Source organism: Poecilia mexicana, unplaced genomic scaffold (genome assembly GCF_051168715.1).
Source record: "Poecilia mexicana isolate PSO_F unplaced genomic scaffold, ASM5116871v1 scaffold_18, whole genome shotgun sequence".
Lineage (NCBI taxonomy): Eukaryota > Metazoa > Chordata > Actinopteri > Cyprinodontiformes > Poeciliidae > Poecilia > Poecilia mexicana.
Window position 1 is genome coordinate 18,609,092 of NW_028263387.1, and position 17,738 is coordinate 18,626,829.

The 17,738-nt window shown below is 38.0% G+C and overlaps 1 protein-coding gene across 1 annotated transcript in view; it reads right to left on the bottom strand.

The window, feature by feature from the left end:
• Positions 1 to 6,862: 6,862 nt before the first annotated feature.
• The window catches only part of ppp2r5b (protein phosphatase 2, regulatory subunit B', beta), a 40,805-nt gene continuing 29,929 nt past the window's right edge, over positions 6,863 to 17,738 (bottom strand). Inside the window, exons 7-13 of the mRNA XM_014985509.2 lie at positions 14,923 to 15,031; positions 11,109 to 11,162; positions 10,764 to 10,814; positions 10,560 to 10,679; positions 10,291 to 10,418; positions 9,003 to 9,104; positions 6,863 to 7,876 (exon numbers count right to left, since the gene is read on the bottom strand). Coding sequence (XP_014840995.1) covers positions 7,648 to 7,876; positions 9,003 to 9,104; positions 10,291 to 10,418; positions 10,560 to 10,679; positions 10,764 to 10,814; positions 11,109 to 11,162; positions 14,923 to 15,031 — 793 coding nt within the window. The 3' untranslated portion in view covers positions 6,863 to 7,647. The remainder of the gene's footprint in view (positions 7,877 to 9,002; positions 9,105 to 10,290; positions 10,419 to 10,559; positions 10,680 to 10,763; positions 10,815 to 11,108; positions 11,163 to 14,922; positions 15,032 to 17,738) is intronic.

Below are 17,738 nucleotides of genomic sequence, written 5' to 3' on the forward strand. Positions count from 1 at the left end.
GAAAGAAGCCAAAAGTTGTTAATTTCAAGAAAGAGATACTCAAACGGGTTTTTACCATGTTCGATTTGGTAGTTCTGTGTGTGTGTGTGTGTGTCGGTATCAGGTTTTTATATCCTTATGAGAACCTATTTCTGTCTACAATGTGGGGTTATGGGGACCGTTGCCCCTTGTGGGGACATTTTCTTGGTCCCCATGAGGGAAATTGTTGTTTTTGGGTTAGTGGTTAGATCTGTGATGGTTAGGTTTAGGATAAAGGTTAAGGTAACTGTTAGGTATGTGATGGTTAGGGTTAGGATTAAGGTAAGGGTTAGGCTGTAGAAATTAATGGAAGTCAATGTGAAGTCACCACAAGTGATGAAAACATGACTGTGTGTATGTGTGTGTGCCTGCGCACTAGCAAACACTTTATGTTACAAATTTATAATTCTTCCTAACCACACAACATAATGTAACACACATATACAAGTTACTATTTTTGAAAAAGCTGATAGTTTATATTTAAACTCTGTTTTTAATGTTTTAACTTAAATAATGTGGACTAAGAGTGAATCTAACTCAGGGACCTTGAACATTTTAGTTTACTGCTGGAAATGTTTTTTTTTTTCTTCGTTTTACAAAGGAGTATAAGGGCCATGCTAACAATTTTTTAAAATTATGACAGTAAAATTAGAATGTTACCGGAAAAAGTCATAATAGTGTGAGAAATAATACATAATACATAATAGTGTGAGAAATAATACAAGAACAATATTGTACATGAATTTATAACATCATAAATTCATAAGAATAAAATAATAAAAATGTGAAAAATGTTGAAATCTTATGAAAATAAATTCATATTACATGAAAAGTCACAAGAAAATAGTAATTTTATGGTAACATAAATTATTTAAAAATCAAATAAAATGAGGAATGTTGAGCATCTTAAGTTATACTTTAGTGTCAGTTTTATAAATAGGACATACTTAATTTTTTAACACATCAATATGAAATTATTATCAATAGCAGGACTTTGAAACAGTTGTGCAAACTATTAAATGTATTTTGAAGAAAGAATCGAGACGAACTGCTCAGGTCAGATCTTGATCACTTTTTTCTAGTAATTTCACAACTTTCTTCTGGTAAAATCATGTCTTTCTATTAATATTAAAAACAATCTTAGTCTGGCCCTAATACGCCGTAACAAATTTTACCTTTGGAGCAGAAGAAAAAATCTGCAATGATTGCACTGATGTTCTCTACTTCAGAAATAGCTGAATTTTCACAAATATATGAAGTAAAAAAAATTCAAATAAAGCACACAAACATATTTTATAACCTCTCTAAATTGCAATATTTAAATAATTTTTCTCATAGCATTGACGGAGATCAAAGTGATGACATAAAAAACAACACAGACTCCCAGAATGTTTTCTCAAAGTGAAATTTCATTTTGTTTTTTTAGCACATAGATGTTTTTTTTTCTCCAGTCTACACCCCCTGTTGTTATGTTATTACGTACAGTAGTAAGCTTCTCTACATTCAAACCCCCCTCCCTCCCACTGACGTGTTGGTCCCCAAAATATACATCTTTTCCAACCTCTCTATCATCCTCTCTATTGTTTTTATCATCAACAAAACAAACACAGATCATTGGGCAGACAGTGCAAATCTAGACCTTCTGTGAAATTGCTACGTAACGCAGTTGTAGTTTTTATTAACATTATATTCTCGTTCTGTTGCTCTGACTTATTGCCATGCTTTCATGTATAAACTCTTTCCGTCTCTCCTCCTTTTGCTTAATCGTCACTGCCTGTTGTCATTCAGTCCCATAGCGTCACCCCTCTGATTTAAAGCATTTTCTTTAATGTAATTTGGCTCAATAAACATGGCCAAAATATAGAAACATGACAGTCAGTGAAATCAACATAACATGTCTGTCTGTTGGGTGCGCTCTGAAAACACTCCCCTCTCCTCTCTCACTTTTAGTCTTGGATTAGGGCTGGATTAAGGTGAATTTATCAAATACTCAGAAAATCTGAGAGCAGTGAGAGCTGGGGTTTTGTTTTCCTGGAGACAGAAACAAGCAAATGTTTGTGTGTGTGTGTGTGTGTGTGCGTGTGCGTGCATGCATGCGTGTGTGTGTGGTTTTTGTATAGTTTTCAAGCAAAAACACTATAAAAAATTAAAATAAAAATGTCAAAAAAAAAGGAGTAAGAAAGTTTATGCCTGAAAGGTGAGACTTTTGTCTTGGCTTACATCAGTTGTGTTTTTTAATAGTTGCTTTCCTGAATCAAGACAAAGTTTGAAATCCATCTGAATGTTTCCAGATTAGAGGAAAAGTTTTTTTTTTAACAGTTTTATTATAACAGCAACAGCATTGATTAACATTTGACCTAAAACTGCTATGCAAGTTTTCCCAGATTCTGTTATAAGTTCATGATATAACTGTAAGTGTTGAGCTCTCCAATGTACTTTTTAAAAAAATAAATTTTCCTGCCTAATATTAAAAGCTTTGTAGGAATCAAGATAATAATATTTAGGTCAACATTTGATTAATTTTTTATGTAATCGTTGTTTTGACTCAGATAATTAAATGTCTGTTGCTCATGTTCAGGTATTTATTTATTTTTTGTTGATGTTTCACCTCAATCAGAATCTTAGAGGGATAATAATTCTGGTTTTATTTTGAAGTGGGGTTCTGTAGAGTTGTATCAGCTGTCAACATCTTAACGGTGGATCATTCTGTGAGGTAAGGTCAACAAAGCTGGAGTTTCTTAGTGAAAACTGAAATTGACAAAACATGAAACTCAACTGAGAAACAGGAGGTGCTATGGTGCGTCTTCACATAAAAAAAAAGGTGTTTCATGCTTTTACATTTTTTTATCCTCTGACTCGATAGATGGAGAGGTTATCGAGTTTTTAAAAACCCTGCTACAACTCTACCCAGAAAACTGTTAGTTGTGCAACTCAGTAAATTGACTATTTGCTGTTTGGGTTATGAGTTTATTGCATCTAAATCTGAGTTTAGGAACATTTCCAGATCTCTGTTGTTGACTATGTGTTCAAGGCAAGTGCTTAACTACGCTGGATAGTAAAACAACTATTTTTGTATTTTAAATTGCAACTAACCACTAATATATGTAACCTGACGAATTTCATTGAATGTAATTAGATTTATTTAAACTCTTTAGGATGAAATGAATCTAATCAAATCACCCCATTCACCAATTTGCATCCCCATTTCCTCCCAAAGTATTACCAGTTCATGCCATTCTTCCCCATTTCTTCCCTTTAAAGAAACTATTTTGTAGCTTTTTACTTCACCCTATATTGTTTCCAATAAACCTCAAACCACCACACAGCTAGGGTGGCGTATGTACACCAAAGGTGTCTGTTGAATAAAACTCAAAACATTTTAAATATCAGATTTGAATCATCTTTGCTGCCACCTACTGGTGAGTTATGCCAAATTAGGCCTAATTTGGAAAAATTTGCATGCAATTGCCCATATTTATATTTATCCTGTATGCACTATATTCTAATGATAAATCTCAGCTTAATCAAGGATTAGTTTGACACAAAAACAGACAAAAAATATGTATATGCTTGCAAATAAATTCAGGTAGCTGCAGGTTAAGCCATCAGTTTGTTTGATTGTTGTATTTTCATGACCTTTTGAGATAAACTGTCATAAAAATATTGAAATATCAAATGTAATTCCATTTAATTGTTTAACGTGATCTGACAGCATTTTGTTACACCCTGTTTCCATATATTTTGGTTCTGATCCCCAATTGACCTGCTGATTAGAGCCATAAAAACACCTTACAGCCGACTCAGCAGAACATGGAGAGTTTTTGTAAATAGTTGGATGTCAAAGACTTTAGAAAAAACTGTTTGAAACAAAATGTTCTGTGGTAGATGCCACCATGTTGTGATTTACAAAATACGGTATGAAACGACCAGAACTGCAATGGTACAAAATGTTTAAAAGGCTGAGTGACCAGGATGATATTTGCAATGAACTGGAATAATCTAAACAGGCCGAGCTGAGCGTGATGTTGATAAAATAAGTATTTAAAATCCTTCTTCACCCAATGGAAGTGGAAACTTTACTCCTAAAGCTGTAAATAAAATGAATTTCACAACTTTGTTGATTCAGGCTTGATCTGGTGTGTGTTTGTAAGAGTTTCTGAAGGTTTGCCACAAAGCAGCTGACAGGTAGCTCTGCGTTTTTAGCATTTAAAAAAAAGAAACAATCACTTACATCGTGCGGTACATTCGAGAATCAAACCCCCAATCCCTTAAAAAAGGAGAGGAGAGAGAAAACGAAACAAAGAGAAAACTGCTTCTTCCTCTCAATCTCTTGTCACTCTTTCTACGCTCATCTTCTGCTCACCGATTCTCTCACTCACTCGCAGACACACACACACACACACATGCACAACCTGAACATCACCTCCAAATAAGGTTACATTTCCTGATCAAATAGAAAATAAATAGCATCAGAATTGATTTTTTTTCCCCACAAAATGAACAAAGTCATACAAAAAGACAATAAAATGAACAACATAATTACAAAGCAAAATCATTTCTTGTCAAATTTACAAATAATGTACCTTAAGACAATGTGAATATCACGGATGCAGCAGGAGATAAAACAAGAGTTTCTTTTATCCTGTCTGACTCCCTACAAACACACAGATTATCCTGAAAGAATGAAAATATTGCTAAAATAACTTTTTTCTGTTTTTCTCCCCTCTCTTCATCCCACTACTCTATTTTAATGATCAGACAAGAATGAACAATGATTCTGTTGATTCACAATGAAAAAAGTTTTCATCTCCACGGTCACCTTCTAGCAGCTTCAGGTCGGCCGGACTTACAGACGCTCCGGGTTCGGAAATCCAACCGGACTGCAGCACTTCTTTTTTTCTTTTAGTTTGAAACCGCAGTGGTGTGCTTCATTTATTCACCTGTTATGTTATAGACCCGATTAACCAAACTACTGCGTTAATACATCTACTGTTCTCATCGTGAGTTCATCGTAATTGGAGCAGAGCAGCAAACTGTTTTATTAGTAAGTTGGGCTGAAGCTGCATTTCCACCACTTTACCAGCTGGTGGCAGTAGAGAGACAGCTGCATTTCATTCAGGATGGGGTGAAGAAGATGGCAGCTAGCTAACATCCATGTAGCTGCATGATCTGTATGTATGTTTTGCGCATGTGCTAAAAGAATACTTTCAGCTGTGGGGAATTTTTATCTATTTTTTTTCTTTCTTTTTGTATTTCATTGTAATCATAAAAATAATATATGGCATAAACGGAATGAAGATAAAATGAAGATAAAAACGATTTAATCACATTTGATAGGTCTTTCAGAGGGCACATCAACAGCGTAAATATCTTACAGTCCCCTGAGTCCAATACAATTCCACTGAATTAAGAGAATTATTACATTGTCTAGGAAAATCAATCCTCTTAAAGCAAGTAGTATTTAAATTAACATAAATAAATATGTTGCACTTTGTGGATGATTTTAAGAACTGTCTTTTGGATTTTTGGATCGTCCCTTTAGGACGAAAAAACTGGGGAACTGCTGTAATTTAGCTTCTCCAAGGTCATTTCTGTTGGTTTACGGACTTGGCATGATGTTAATCACATGCACACTTAAGATGAGCAAACCGATAAAACTCCATTGAAGCCTAAATTATGTGTTCGTCATTCTTTCCATACACATTTTGGTTAGCTTTGTTTTGTTGAGGAGTACGGAAATTTTTAACTGCCAGAACTTGGAAATAAATTCAGGAGCAGCATCTTGTTAAATCAAGAAAACATTTTTGTTATAACAAGATAGAGATCTTGTTATAACAAGATTCATATATTATTAAAACCAAAATATCTTCTCATTTAAGTAAAAAAGGTTGTGACAGTAAACAGCAACATATCTTGAGATTTTTAGAAGTCATCTAGAGGAAAAAGGGTGAGAAGGAGAGTCGCAGTGAGCCACTTTACGCCTTTTTAACGAGACGTAGTCTGTCAGATAAGCATTTTTACATGTGAGAAACTTTCTCCTTTTAACAAGCTTTACATTTCCTTTTACCAAGATACAAAACTCATCTCATTATAGCAAGTAACTTTCTCATTTTAACATTTTTGCGTCTTATCGACAAACATTTCTTGTTTTAACAAGTTTTGCATCTTGTTATAACGACAAAGCTTTCTTGTTTTAACAAGAAATTTTCTCATATTAACACAGTTTACATATCCTTATAACAAGAAATAAAACTTCTTGTTTTAATCACAAAAAATTCTCGTTTTAACTAGACATCGCTCCTAAATTTCTTTCCAAGTTCTGGCAGTTAAGTGCTTCCGTAGGGAAAGGATTGCAACACGTTATCTTCTCTAAGGTCAGTGCTGATCTCTTTCCGATTTGGCGTTGTGTTAATTAACACCCACCATCTTGCTCCAGGCCTAAAAGCTGATAAAACTCCTGCCTTATAGAAATGCCCACACTTCCTAATGATTAATTCAGTAAGTGTATTTTTTTCGCATTATTTTGCTGCTACTTTTTCTCTTCAATTATAGAAAAAGAGCAAGAATGTGCTTAGTTTTTCCCGTATATATGTATGTTTGTAATAAAATCCAAATGTCGTCTATGATGCTTGCAGCACGTCACCAATGTCAAACATTCATTTCAAAGTAAAAGAAAAACAGCTGCTGCCTGTCCAGTTCATTCCCCCTTGTTAAGGTCTGTTAAAGGGGTATTCTGCTGAATTTCAGCACTCACATTATGGCCTCACACTGCGTAAAAATTAGGATTTCCAGTCGGCCTTCCCCTTTTTATGGTTTCTGCTACACTAGTGTTTCTCCCATAATACACTACAGAAATATCCAGACGTATGTATATCTATATATATTTATATATATATAAAAACATCATCATCAGTAGTAGTTAGAGTAGAGTAGTAGTAGTAGAGTAACAAGTAAGAAGAAGGAACAATATTGTACTTTATACCAGAGTCATCACCTTCGTCATTAAGGTGTTCCCTCGGTGGCGCCCAGAGGAGTGGGAGGAGTCAGCGCCACACCTGGCTGTTTGTGTCTGAGTAAATCTGTGTGTGTGCAGGTGTTTTGTTTGTGTGAGATTCGTCTCCACAGCGCCTTCCTCTGATATTTACAGCAGATACGTACATGTTTGTGGGTTGCCTGTGTGCAGCGATCGCTTTTGACATTTGTGTGAAATTGCTTCGCCTGTTTTTGTGCTATGCACGCGAGGAGTTAGCATCTTTCAGCTAAAAAGGTAAAGATGAGGCCACGGTACGGAGTCTGTTGGTCGAATGTCGAGACAAGTTGGACACCAAAAGAGACGCTTTTTTTTCTGTCTCTAGTTTTGCAAGTTTACTGAACGGGATATTAAATAACGTGACATGTTGCAGAGTTATGATCTGCAACATGTACAGCTAAAAGTGAACCAGTTTCACACAACGCTGTCGGAAACAAGGCATCACAGAGATCGCACCTTTGTACAAGAAGCTGCCACCTCCATGATACAAGATAAAAACAACGGATTTTATACCTTTTCTGTCTCCCAACACTTTTCACCACCAACCTCAAGTCCCACCACCCTTTCCCCAGTATTCCCCCTCCTGTGTGCAGCGGCGCCTAGGTGGCGCTCTCCCCGGCTCCGGTGGAGGCGCCGCTGGGTTTGGGCTCGGGCTGATCGGACTGGGCCGTCTGCGGGGACGAGGGGCTCAGCGGGTCTCCTCTCTCGCCCCGCTCCTGGAGGTTGCGCTGGTTCCTGGCGGCCTCCGTTAGCATCTGCGTGCGCCGCTCCTGGTACTCCTCCAGGCCTCGCCAGAGGTCGGCACGCTCCCGCTCCCGCTTCATCTCCCTGGCCGGGTGCAGAGACAGAAACCAACATGGTTAGGAGAGAAGAGAAGGATTTTATTTAGGAAAACTCATTGAAGAGCCATGAATTACTACTGTAGAGTTACACAAGTCAGTAAAGTCTTTTAAAGCCAATTCACTAAAAAAACTGCAGAAAAATAATCCTTCATCCCGCTCCTTTTTCCATTTCTTTCTTCCTCGTGTCCTTCCTTCTTTTCTCTCTCCTTTCTTTCCCTTATTGTGTGCTAATGCCATTTCTTCCTTCATTCTTTTCTTCTTTCCATCTGTCCTTCTCTCGTTTCCTCCTTCCCTCTTTCTTTCATTCTTTGTCTTTCCTTCCTTCCTTGTATCCTACTGGCATTTCTTCCTTCCTTCCCTCCATCCTTCCTTCTTTGCTTCCTTCCGTCCTTTCTTCCTTTTTTCTTTTCTTCCTTCCTTGTGTCCCACTGCCATTTTTTCCTTCCGTTCTTTTCTTCCTTCCTTCTCTTTTTCCTTCCTTCTCTTTTTCCTTCCTTCCTTCCTTCCTTCCTTCCTTCCTTCCTTCCTTCCTTCCTTCCTTCCTTCCTTCCTTCCTTCCTTCCTTCCTTCCTTCCTTCCTTCCTCCCTCCCTCCCTCCCTCCCTCCCTCCCTCCCTCCCTCCCTCCCTCCCTCCCTCCCTTCCTTCTTTCCCTCCTTTCCTCCCTCCCTTCCTTTCTTATGATTTCTCTATTTAAACTTCTGACCACAGTAGAAATATCTGCCATAAAATCTAAGTAATCTTTAATATTTTAAAATTATTAACCAGGAAAGTCGAACATGTAAAAGTTGGGAATTTTTAATCAGTTGTTGTGGAAATAAAATTAAGTTGTGAGCTTCTTTGGAAGCGCTGCTTCACCCTTCCTTCAAAGTTGGAGAAGAACTAGTTCCTCCTCCTAGCAATCAAAGTGACTTAGTTATTCCCCTGAACTGATTCTTATCTCCAGTTTGAAACTAATAAACAAAAGGATCAGGATTTTGTTGCCGGCTGACATTAACCACACTAACCTCTGGATTACTGTCTCACTGGACAGATAATGGAACAAGAGCTGATTTAAAAATGACTCCCGTTTCGTACTGTCCCTGAACACAACACGACGGTGAGTCATACTCACTTCTGTTTCTCCACTTTGTAGGAGGCAGTGAGGTCATCAAACAGTTTGCTGTTCATCTCCATGAAGGTCTTCAGCACGTTGTAGATCAGAGACACGATGGTTCTGGAGGAGAACAGGAACACTTTGAAAATATTCACGTTTTAGGACAAAATGGACAAATCTGGATTAATCAAAATGTTGGGATTAAAATGCAAATAGAGACTGATACTCCCCACCAACATTTAATAACTTTTGCAGCATAAAAATATGATGAATGAATGTGATCAGTTCATCTCTCAGCAGGAGTAAGTTTTTTAATAGTTCACTAATTCACTTTTATTCTGTGTGAACTGAATTTACATGACACAGAAGTTACTTATCAACACTCACAACTCATAAAGGATGAATACGCTGTTTAATTTGATAAATAACCTCCTCTAATATGTAAATTACTAACAGATTGAGTTCAGTAGCCACAGATTTTTTTAGTGTTACAAATTGTCTGGTTTTGATGAAATTGTATTTTGAGCTAAAAATCAAAGTTTGAGGGTATTTAGCATGTTGGTCAACTTAAAGTTTATTTATTCTTACTAAAATAATTCTTTACCTACAGAAGAGGATTAGGGTCACTGGGAAAAAAAATCAATTATCAACATTTTTATATTTCTAAAAAAAAAAAAAACTAAGAATTTTGGGAAGTCAAATTTTTGAGATTAAGAAAAAAATAATCTGAATTCTAACATTCGAGTCACAATTCTACAATGGTGCATTTTGAACATTATAGATAGAAATAATATGGAGTAAATTTCTGCCGAAATTTTTTATTTTTTACCTTTTAAGATGTTTTCTAGAAAATTTCTGAGATCAATCTCAAAATTTCTGGTGGAAATCTACTCCTTCTCTATTTTCTTCTATTTGCATCGATAGATGTGAATAGAGTTTGCACCAATAAATGAGAATAAAAATAAAATTCAAACTTTTTTCTCAGAATGTTGAAAAAGTCACAATTGTTTTTTGCTTAACTGAGAAAAATATCTAAATTCTGAGTTTAAAGTAAAAATTCTGAAAAGAAAATCAGAATTTTTTTTAAATCTGACATTAAAGTTAAAATTCTGAGATTAAAACAAAGTTAGAATTTTTAAAATTTTGTCTTTTTATCAGAATTCCAGAAAAGGAAAGTTGTTTTTTTTTTGTGACCTTACTCTCTTTTGTAATATACCCTTTATATTTGACAACAGATCTGACGTTGACATGTCTCGTTTAATCTAAGCAGAACTCCATAGATGAAGGTGCGTCTGTGTGGCCGTACTGGTTCCAGTGCTCCTTGGAGACTCTGTAGAGCGTGGCGAACACCAGCGGCAGGATGACTTGACAGTTCTCCTCTATCAGGCTGAGGATGTACTCGTTGTTCCAGAAGTAAAGAGCGCGCTCCGCTACCTGAAACACACAGAGCAGCAGAGTCTTATCTCTAGATCGTACGATTACTGTAGCTTGCTAAGCTCCCCAGAAACATTTTTCTTTTGCTGTGTGAGTGTGATTTCTGTGGGTGTTTTATTTTGTTTGCTGCTCGTTCATCACCTGAAAGTGAGGGCTGGAGATACAGGCTGCTATCTGCTTAAAGAGAGGCTCCTGGATCCGGATGAACTGCGACGGCTCTATCACGTCCAGTATCTCCTCAATCTCCCCCAGGAACATCACCTAAAATCACAGATACGTTTTTATTTTACGACACAGGAGGAGGAGGAGGAGGAAGAAAGATAAATCAGCTGGTGTCTTCTTTACCTCTTTCTGGGTGCAGGTTTTGGGCCAGTACTTGAGCAACCCCCTGATGATCTGCAGAACAAAAACAGTGCAAATGATACATCTGCATTCATAACACTCAAATTAGATATATGTATCTTTAAAAGTTAATAATTTAGCTTTCCAGACATTCATTTTAGTTGGTATGAAGGCACACACATTAAGAGATACATTTTATTATCAATAATGTTCCTGAGAGTAGGGAATAATGACTAAATTTTAGGCCCCACAAGGCTAAAATATCTTGTTTTCCATACGCGTTACACTTTTCTAATGTCTCACTCTGAATTAAACACTGTATTTGTGTTTATGGAGTTGTTGTCTTACGTATTCAGTCACTGTAGCGTCTTTCTCCATGAACTGCACCACACAGTACGCTAGCTGCAACGACAGAAGCACTCCGGTTTGAAATAAAGAACAGATAATATATCAGGTCATAGATTACTGATGAGAAATAAGGAAGATTCATTTTGGTGATGATTCTGATGAAGTTTTCAGTCTTTTCAAATAAATAATGAAAAATGTGTCATGTGGAGTCCCACAAGCTTTGGTGCTAGGCCCCAGTTCTTTGTGGTTCATCAGGGTTGTTGATGCAAATTTGCAAAACTGATGGGAATCTCTTAGTGCGCACTGAAAAGTGTCTATTTTCTCTGGATTACACATAGTTCTCATGTGATGTCACACTTGCAAGGTTTGTAACTGACAGCCATGTTGATACATCCCTGACCAACTGTCATGACGGTTGCTACGGAGTTGCTATGACGAAAAGAAGCCACAAGCTTAGAACAAGCTCTCGCCTCGTTCCTATCTAATTTATAAACAATGTAAGGTAGATAATAAGATAAGGTAATCATACTTCATCATAATAAATAAAGTAGAAATAATAATAAACATACATTAAATAACAATTAGCAGTGACAGCCTTAAGGACACACACACGTCGCTCTGTATATTGTTAAATATATATTCAACATTTAAAACGCACAGCTCTGGAGACTCTGTGTGTTATAAAGTCTGATAGACTCAGGCCTTGCTGTAGCGTTCCTCAGCACATCTAGGACGCAGTAATCTGCATCTTCTCCTCAGGCTGTCCACCGTGCAGGAGAGGGGATGAGAGGCATCATCCTACAGCTCGTCTTCATCTATTACAACTATTATTCGATTACAGTTCCCACTTTCATTTTGTTGGTCTCGAAGCCATGGTTCGTCTATGCTTTCCGCTGCGCTTGCCTACCAAGATGGCGGTTCAGGGGAGTGGGTCACTTCCAATCCAGACTTGTGGGAACTACGTATTTCAAGTTTTCTAAGATATTTGCATTGGAGATTAGGCCAAAACAAAAATACTTGGCAAGATTTTGTGTTTTTGCAGTATTATTTTGTTCACTCACGTAAAGATGCACAAATAATATTGTGGCCTTTTTGTTTGGACATATATGTGCACATAATACTGGAGAGAAAATTCTCCTACAGCCGTCAGAGAGACGAGGCTCTTATCCCTCAGGAACCGCTGAAGGTCGGAACGACGGGTTTTCCGACCCTGTTTGAGTGAGTGGGACTACATCAGCTCTCGTCTGCGCTCACTTACGCAGAGGCCAGTCTCTATTATTCAGTGTGTGTGTGTGTGTGTGTGTTTTGCGGTTGCCCCCTCCACCCAGGCCGGTTGCTGTGGTGAGTGGGCGCGTGTTTACTTCGGAACAAGTGATGTCACACACATAAAGTCCCTTCAGGCCAAATGTTAGACAGAGTTTAGACCTCCATTCTCTCTCCTCCTTATTGTGTTGCAGGTTCAATCAAATCTTTTTTTTCTTTTTGTTTGTTTGGGTTACATTTGGGTTGTGATTACTGCAGACTGAGTTTGTGGTGTCAGGTTGAGACGATGTTCTTCCTCTTCCTTACTGAGGTACAGTTAAGGACGGAGAGGGATATAAAAAGACTCGTGTGGAAACAGACATGTTAAGCTTAAGCACAAAGAAAAGCAGAAAGAAAAAGATGAAACCAAATCCTGCTGCTGAGAGGTGAAACTATTACAAGCATTAGAGAGGCATTAGAGGAGCTGGTTGGGGTAAATGTGTTGGAGTCTGTTGTCAGGTTGGGCTTGGTGGGGGCAGGAGTCATTGTTTGGCTACGGATTATGACCTTTCAGTCTTTTACAGGTTCTAAAGTGAGGATTCCACCCATACTAAGCTCGCATACAGTAGAAATATTTCTGAAACGATCCGGTGTTGACTTCTAAAGAATCCGTGTCTAAGAAGAAGGAGGCAAGCGTGGCTCAAAGTTCTGTAAGGTGCGGGGTTATCAAAAAGCATTTCTTCTTTTTTCACACTTTAATGTTTTAGATAAACAAATTTCACATCAGAAAAAACACACAGAGTAAATTAAAAAAGGAGTTTAAAAACAAAGGTTTTAAGTTATAAAAGCACCGCTAGCTAAACAGTTAGTTACGTTAACCCTGAAGCACTAGTCATAACTTCAGCTACACTGATGCTAGAAGCTAATGCTAACGCTCTAAATTCAGCCATGTTGATACGCACCCCATGTGTCAAATGCTTTTTTTTGTGGATTGTAACACTTATCTGTTGTTTTATTATCTTAGCAAACAATTAATTTGGGCTGTTAGAAAGGAAAAAATATGTAAAGGTTTTCAACATATAGTTTTTTTTTCTTTTTTTTTTTTTAGTTTAGGTTGTTTTTCAAGCTTTTGTTTTGAACTCTGACACACGAGAGAGGGATATAAATACTCCACACAGTTAAGAAAACTGTAAAGTTATTTAAATTTTCTGCAGGGTTGTCATATTCTGACATTTCCACCCAGAAGTGGGTCAGTCGTGCTCCCGTGTCCCTCCCCGACCCCATCAAAGCCAGTTGTTTGCGTGAGTGAGTTAATAATGCATGTGTGTGAACCGCGGGGGGAGCGGAGGAATGTAGGGCACGGCGGCACCGAGACCCAGAAAGCACAAACACAGGAGCCGCCGACGTGCCGGTGCAGAACAAACTGTACCCTCTGTAGCAGCAAATAATGTGGGACACAAATAAAACGCACAAACAGACAGCCTGCCATCTGTGTCATCAAATATTATGACTGCCTAAACACAAACGCACACACCAAAAGGTGAGCCGTCTCGATTGTCTGCGGCGCAATCCTGCCTCCTAGTGGAGAACGTGACACATTGCAGGAGAGGTTCGGGCTGATTCTCTTACTTTGCTCTTTTGTTTGTTTATAGCCTTCGCTGGTATTTGGGTGTTTTTAGATGTTGCTCATTGCTGTGTGTATAACTGCAACATTTCCTCTGGAGTTTTGTAAAGCAGCACTTGGATTATTACAAGAAAGGCGTAGGAGCAGATTATGAATGAACATATTAGTGAATGGGTCACAGGGTTCATCAGCGGTCTTTATGATAGGAACCTGTCTTGGTGATGGCAACTATTGGTGAAACAGTTTTTTGACTTTGCAGAGGCCAAGCCGGTGCTTTGAGTCGACGTGCTGAATACCAGGTGCTGTCAACAGGTGCATGGAGTCGTTGTAAAAAGTAGGATTTTTGACTTCAGTGGTCACTGATGAGAGGCAGAGAAAATAAACGGATGACCTGCACAACGATGAAAGACGACTCTGACTTTAATTCAGCTGACAGCGCGTCAGCTCTGCCTCGGTGGCCTAAAGCATCGGCTTGGCCTCTGCAAATACTGATCAGTTCGTTCATATTTTGTAAAATCACAACTACAAACCAGTGTATTTTATTGGGATAGAACAACATAAAGTAGCAAAATAAAGCAAAATGTGGTTTTAGGAAACATTTGCAAATAAGTATTTAACTCTTCTAGCAGGTTTTCTTCCAGGTTTGCCTCTATTCATCGTTGATGCTGCCAGCACTGTGTTGAAATGTTAGCATGGTGTGTTCAGAGTGATGCACAGTGTTGGTTTGCTTTGTTTGTAGCCCAAATTGAGCACTTTGTTCTGCGTGTCTCACGTGTGTGGACCTTTTCCAGATGACTGTTACTGGTCTCTCTGAATTGTCCTTGTGTTTTTGTGTGTGTGGTTGTTTGGGGACCGGTTGAGGTTGCACCCCGCCCCTCAGTGACCGCTGTAAGGACAAGCAGGCGCAGCCGGCGGCTGGATGTTGTTGTGCTGAGGTTAATCACTGACCTGTGCATGGAAGATGGAGAGGGATTTTGCTGTATGTAGCGGGATGAGGACCCGCACCAGGAACTGCTTGTGTTCAGCTTTCAGCGGCAGCGCGAAGCCATTTATGATGCTGAAACACACACAAAAAAACAAGAATTAATATTTCTCTTATGTGCGCTTCTTTTGTTTTTCTCACATTATTTTCTGTTCACATGGTAAGAAATAAGATATATTTGACAGTTTCTTCTTTCTTTGATGAACATCAAAGAAAGATTGAGATAATTGGAACAACACTGATTTGATGAAGGCATAATTTGATTTCCAAATTTCACAGAAACAATTTAGAAAGATTTTTGTTTTGCTTAGTTAGGAGCAAGAGACCAAATTTCTACACAAACTAAAGATAAAATGTGGCATCACTACTAACATCTGCAGTTATTCTAACAGCTTTCCTCATTTTTAAATGGCAGCCATATAGGCATCTGTTTGAAAAGTTTTATAGACGAATGAATTAAAATGTCATTTTTTACAGCTACATCATGTTAGCTGTTTGTCTTAACTGAGAAGCAATTTAGTCTGCATTTAACTGTTCAACCATCCATTTACTTTTTTAAAATTTTAATTTTGTGACTCTTACAGGTTTTTAGTCGACAAAAAAAGGTAAATCAACTGTAAATAATCTGAAGTAGCTTTTGTGACAGTCCTCAGTTATGAGGATGAGCCATGATCTCGTGTTGCAGCATTTTTCAGTCCATTACCTCTGAAAGGCTGCTGCATTGTTAATGGATTAACGATGTAATTCTCAGCAGTGACGATGTAAAAACTGATATAACATTGCCTACACTGCAAAAACACAAACTCTTACCAAGTATATTTAGTCTAGATTCTTGTGCAAATATCCTACTACACTTGAAATAGGACAAAACTAATTTTCAGAAAGGCTTGCTTTAAGTCAATGATGAAAAAGTTCTAGTTATAAGTGAAATAATTTTTACTTATACGATGGGAAACATGTCTTGTACCACTGGCATATTATTCCACTCATAACTGCTACTTTTCCATCAATATTAGGGAATTATTGACATATTACATTCTGAAAAGTTACTTGTAGGTTAGTTTTCTCTTATTTGAAGTGTACTAAGATATTTGTGCTATAAACTGGACCAAAAATTCTTGTTAAGATTTAGTTTTTGCAGCGTAATTCTTCGCCAACATCCCTGTTGGTCGGGTTGATGCGTCGTAGTTTCTGACTGAAGTGCAGCTCTGAGCAGCAGGAGAGTGGGAACCAAACTTGGAAAGTGTGACAGCCTCTGAGGCGTTTGGATGTTTGTAAAGATGATTTATGCTCGTCTACCTGTCTGTCGGACTTCGTCTCTGGCTGCGTCTCAGTCTGCTTCATGCTGCTGCCGCTCTCATGTGAATTCTGCCCTCCTCTCATCTTTTTTTTCTGAATGCTTATCTGTCTTCTTCCTCTCTCTTTCTTTTGTTTTGCCTCCTCTCTCGCCCGCCGATTCCTCCCCCTGTCTGTGTGTGGGAGGAGCTATAAATACCTCTGTTACCAACAACATGAATACAAGCCTCTCTCTCCTGCTCTTCTTCTTCTTCCCCCACCTCTGACTCACTCCTCACTCACTCATCCTCCTCTACAAGCATCCCTCTTCTCTCACCTTGGACTCATCCTCGTCTTCCTCCTTCCCTTCTCTCCTCACAACTCACTATTCAATTTAAAGGTCAGTTTTCTGATCACTGAATAATCGCCTGGAAGGGCGGTTGTGATCTGTATTTGAAAACAGGCTCAAAATTATTTCCAACTATTAAGCAATGTGAACCTAATAACCAGTCTAAATGCTCGTAAATAGTTTGTTTTTTAATTTGTTTGGTATAACAGTTTTGATGTATTTGAGGTTTTGACCTCAATAAATATACTCGCGAATTCAATTTTAACATGGTCAATTAAAGGAAAATGAACAAATATTATTAAAAAGATTTTTTTTTTTTTTTTTTGCAACGTGAATAAATCTATCTACATACTCGTACATTCATATTTACAGCTCAATAAGTGTCCTGGTTAACATTGTTTTTGGCTCGCTTGCTACTTAAATTTATACTACCCAGCGTCAAAGTAAAAGCAAGCGGACAACATTTTTATTAGAGCTAAATTGTTTTCGTTTTTTACGGTTTTATCGGGTAGTCATAAATAGCGGCTAACCTTTCTGCTGTAGAGTCAAGGCCAAACAGTCTAACGTTGAAGAATGGAAGAGCCGAGCCAACAGGTTCAGATTTAATTTAGAGATTCATCTGAAAGGAACCGGTCAAGATTTTTCAAGACAAGCCCTGTAGAGGAAGTTGTACAGTTGACTCCCGGTATTTACGGGGTTAGCGTCCACAGCCGCCTGTGAAAAGCTAAAATCTGCAAATTCTTAAGACCTTCGCTAAAAAAAAAAAAAAACACTTATAGCTGTCTATTTTACCAGTTTGAACATCAAATATACCTTAATATGCATTTTGCGCAGTGGAAACCGTCCCACCGCTACCGCAGAAGCTAACGTTAACGGTCCTCCTGCTCTCCACTCTTCTGGCTTCAGCCAATCAGCACCAAGTAAAATGAGTGGCACTTCTGGATTGGCTGCTTTTCAGACGCCAGCCAATAGCGCGTCAAATAGCATTAAAATGCAGCTTCTGACGTTGCTTCGAATATTTTAGACATACTGTATGAAAAACAATCAAAACCTCATAGGAATATATTGCAACACTAACATTGTGTATTGGTTCTGTATTGCTTTGCTTTTATTTTAGATCCTTAGTCTGCCTGGAATTCTGTCATATATTTTTACATA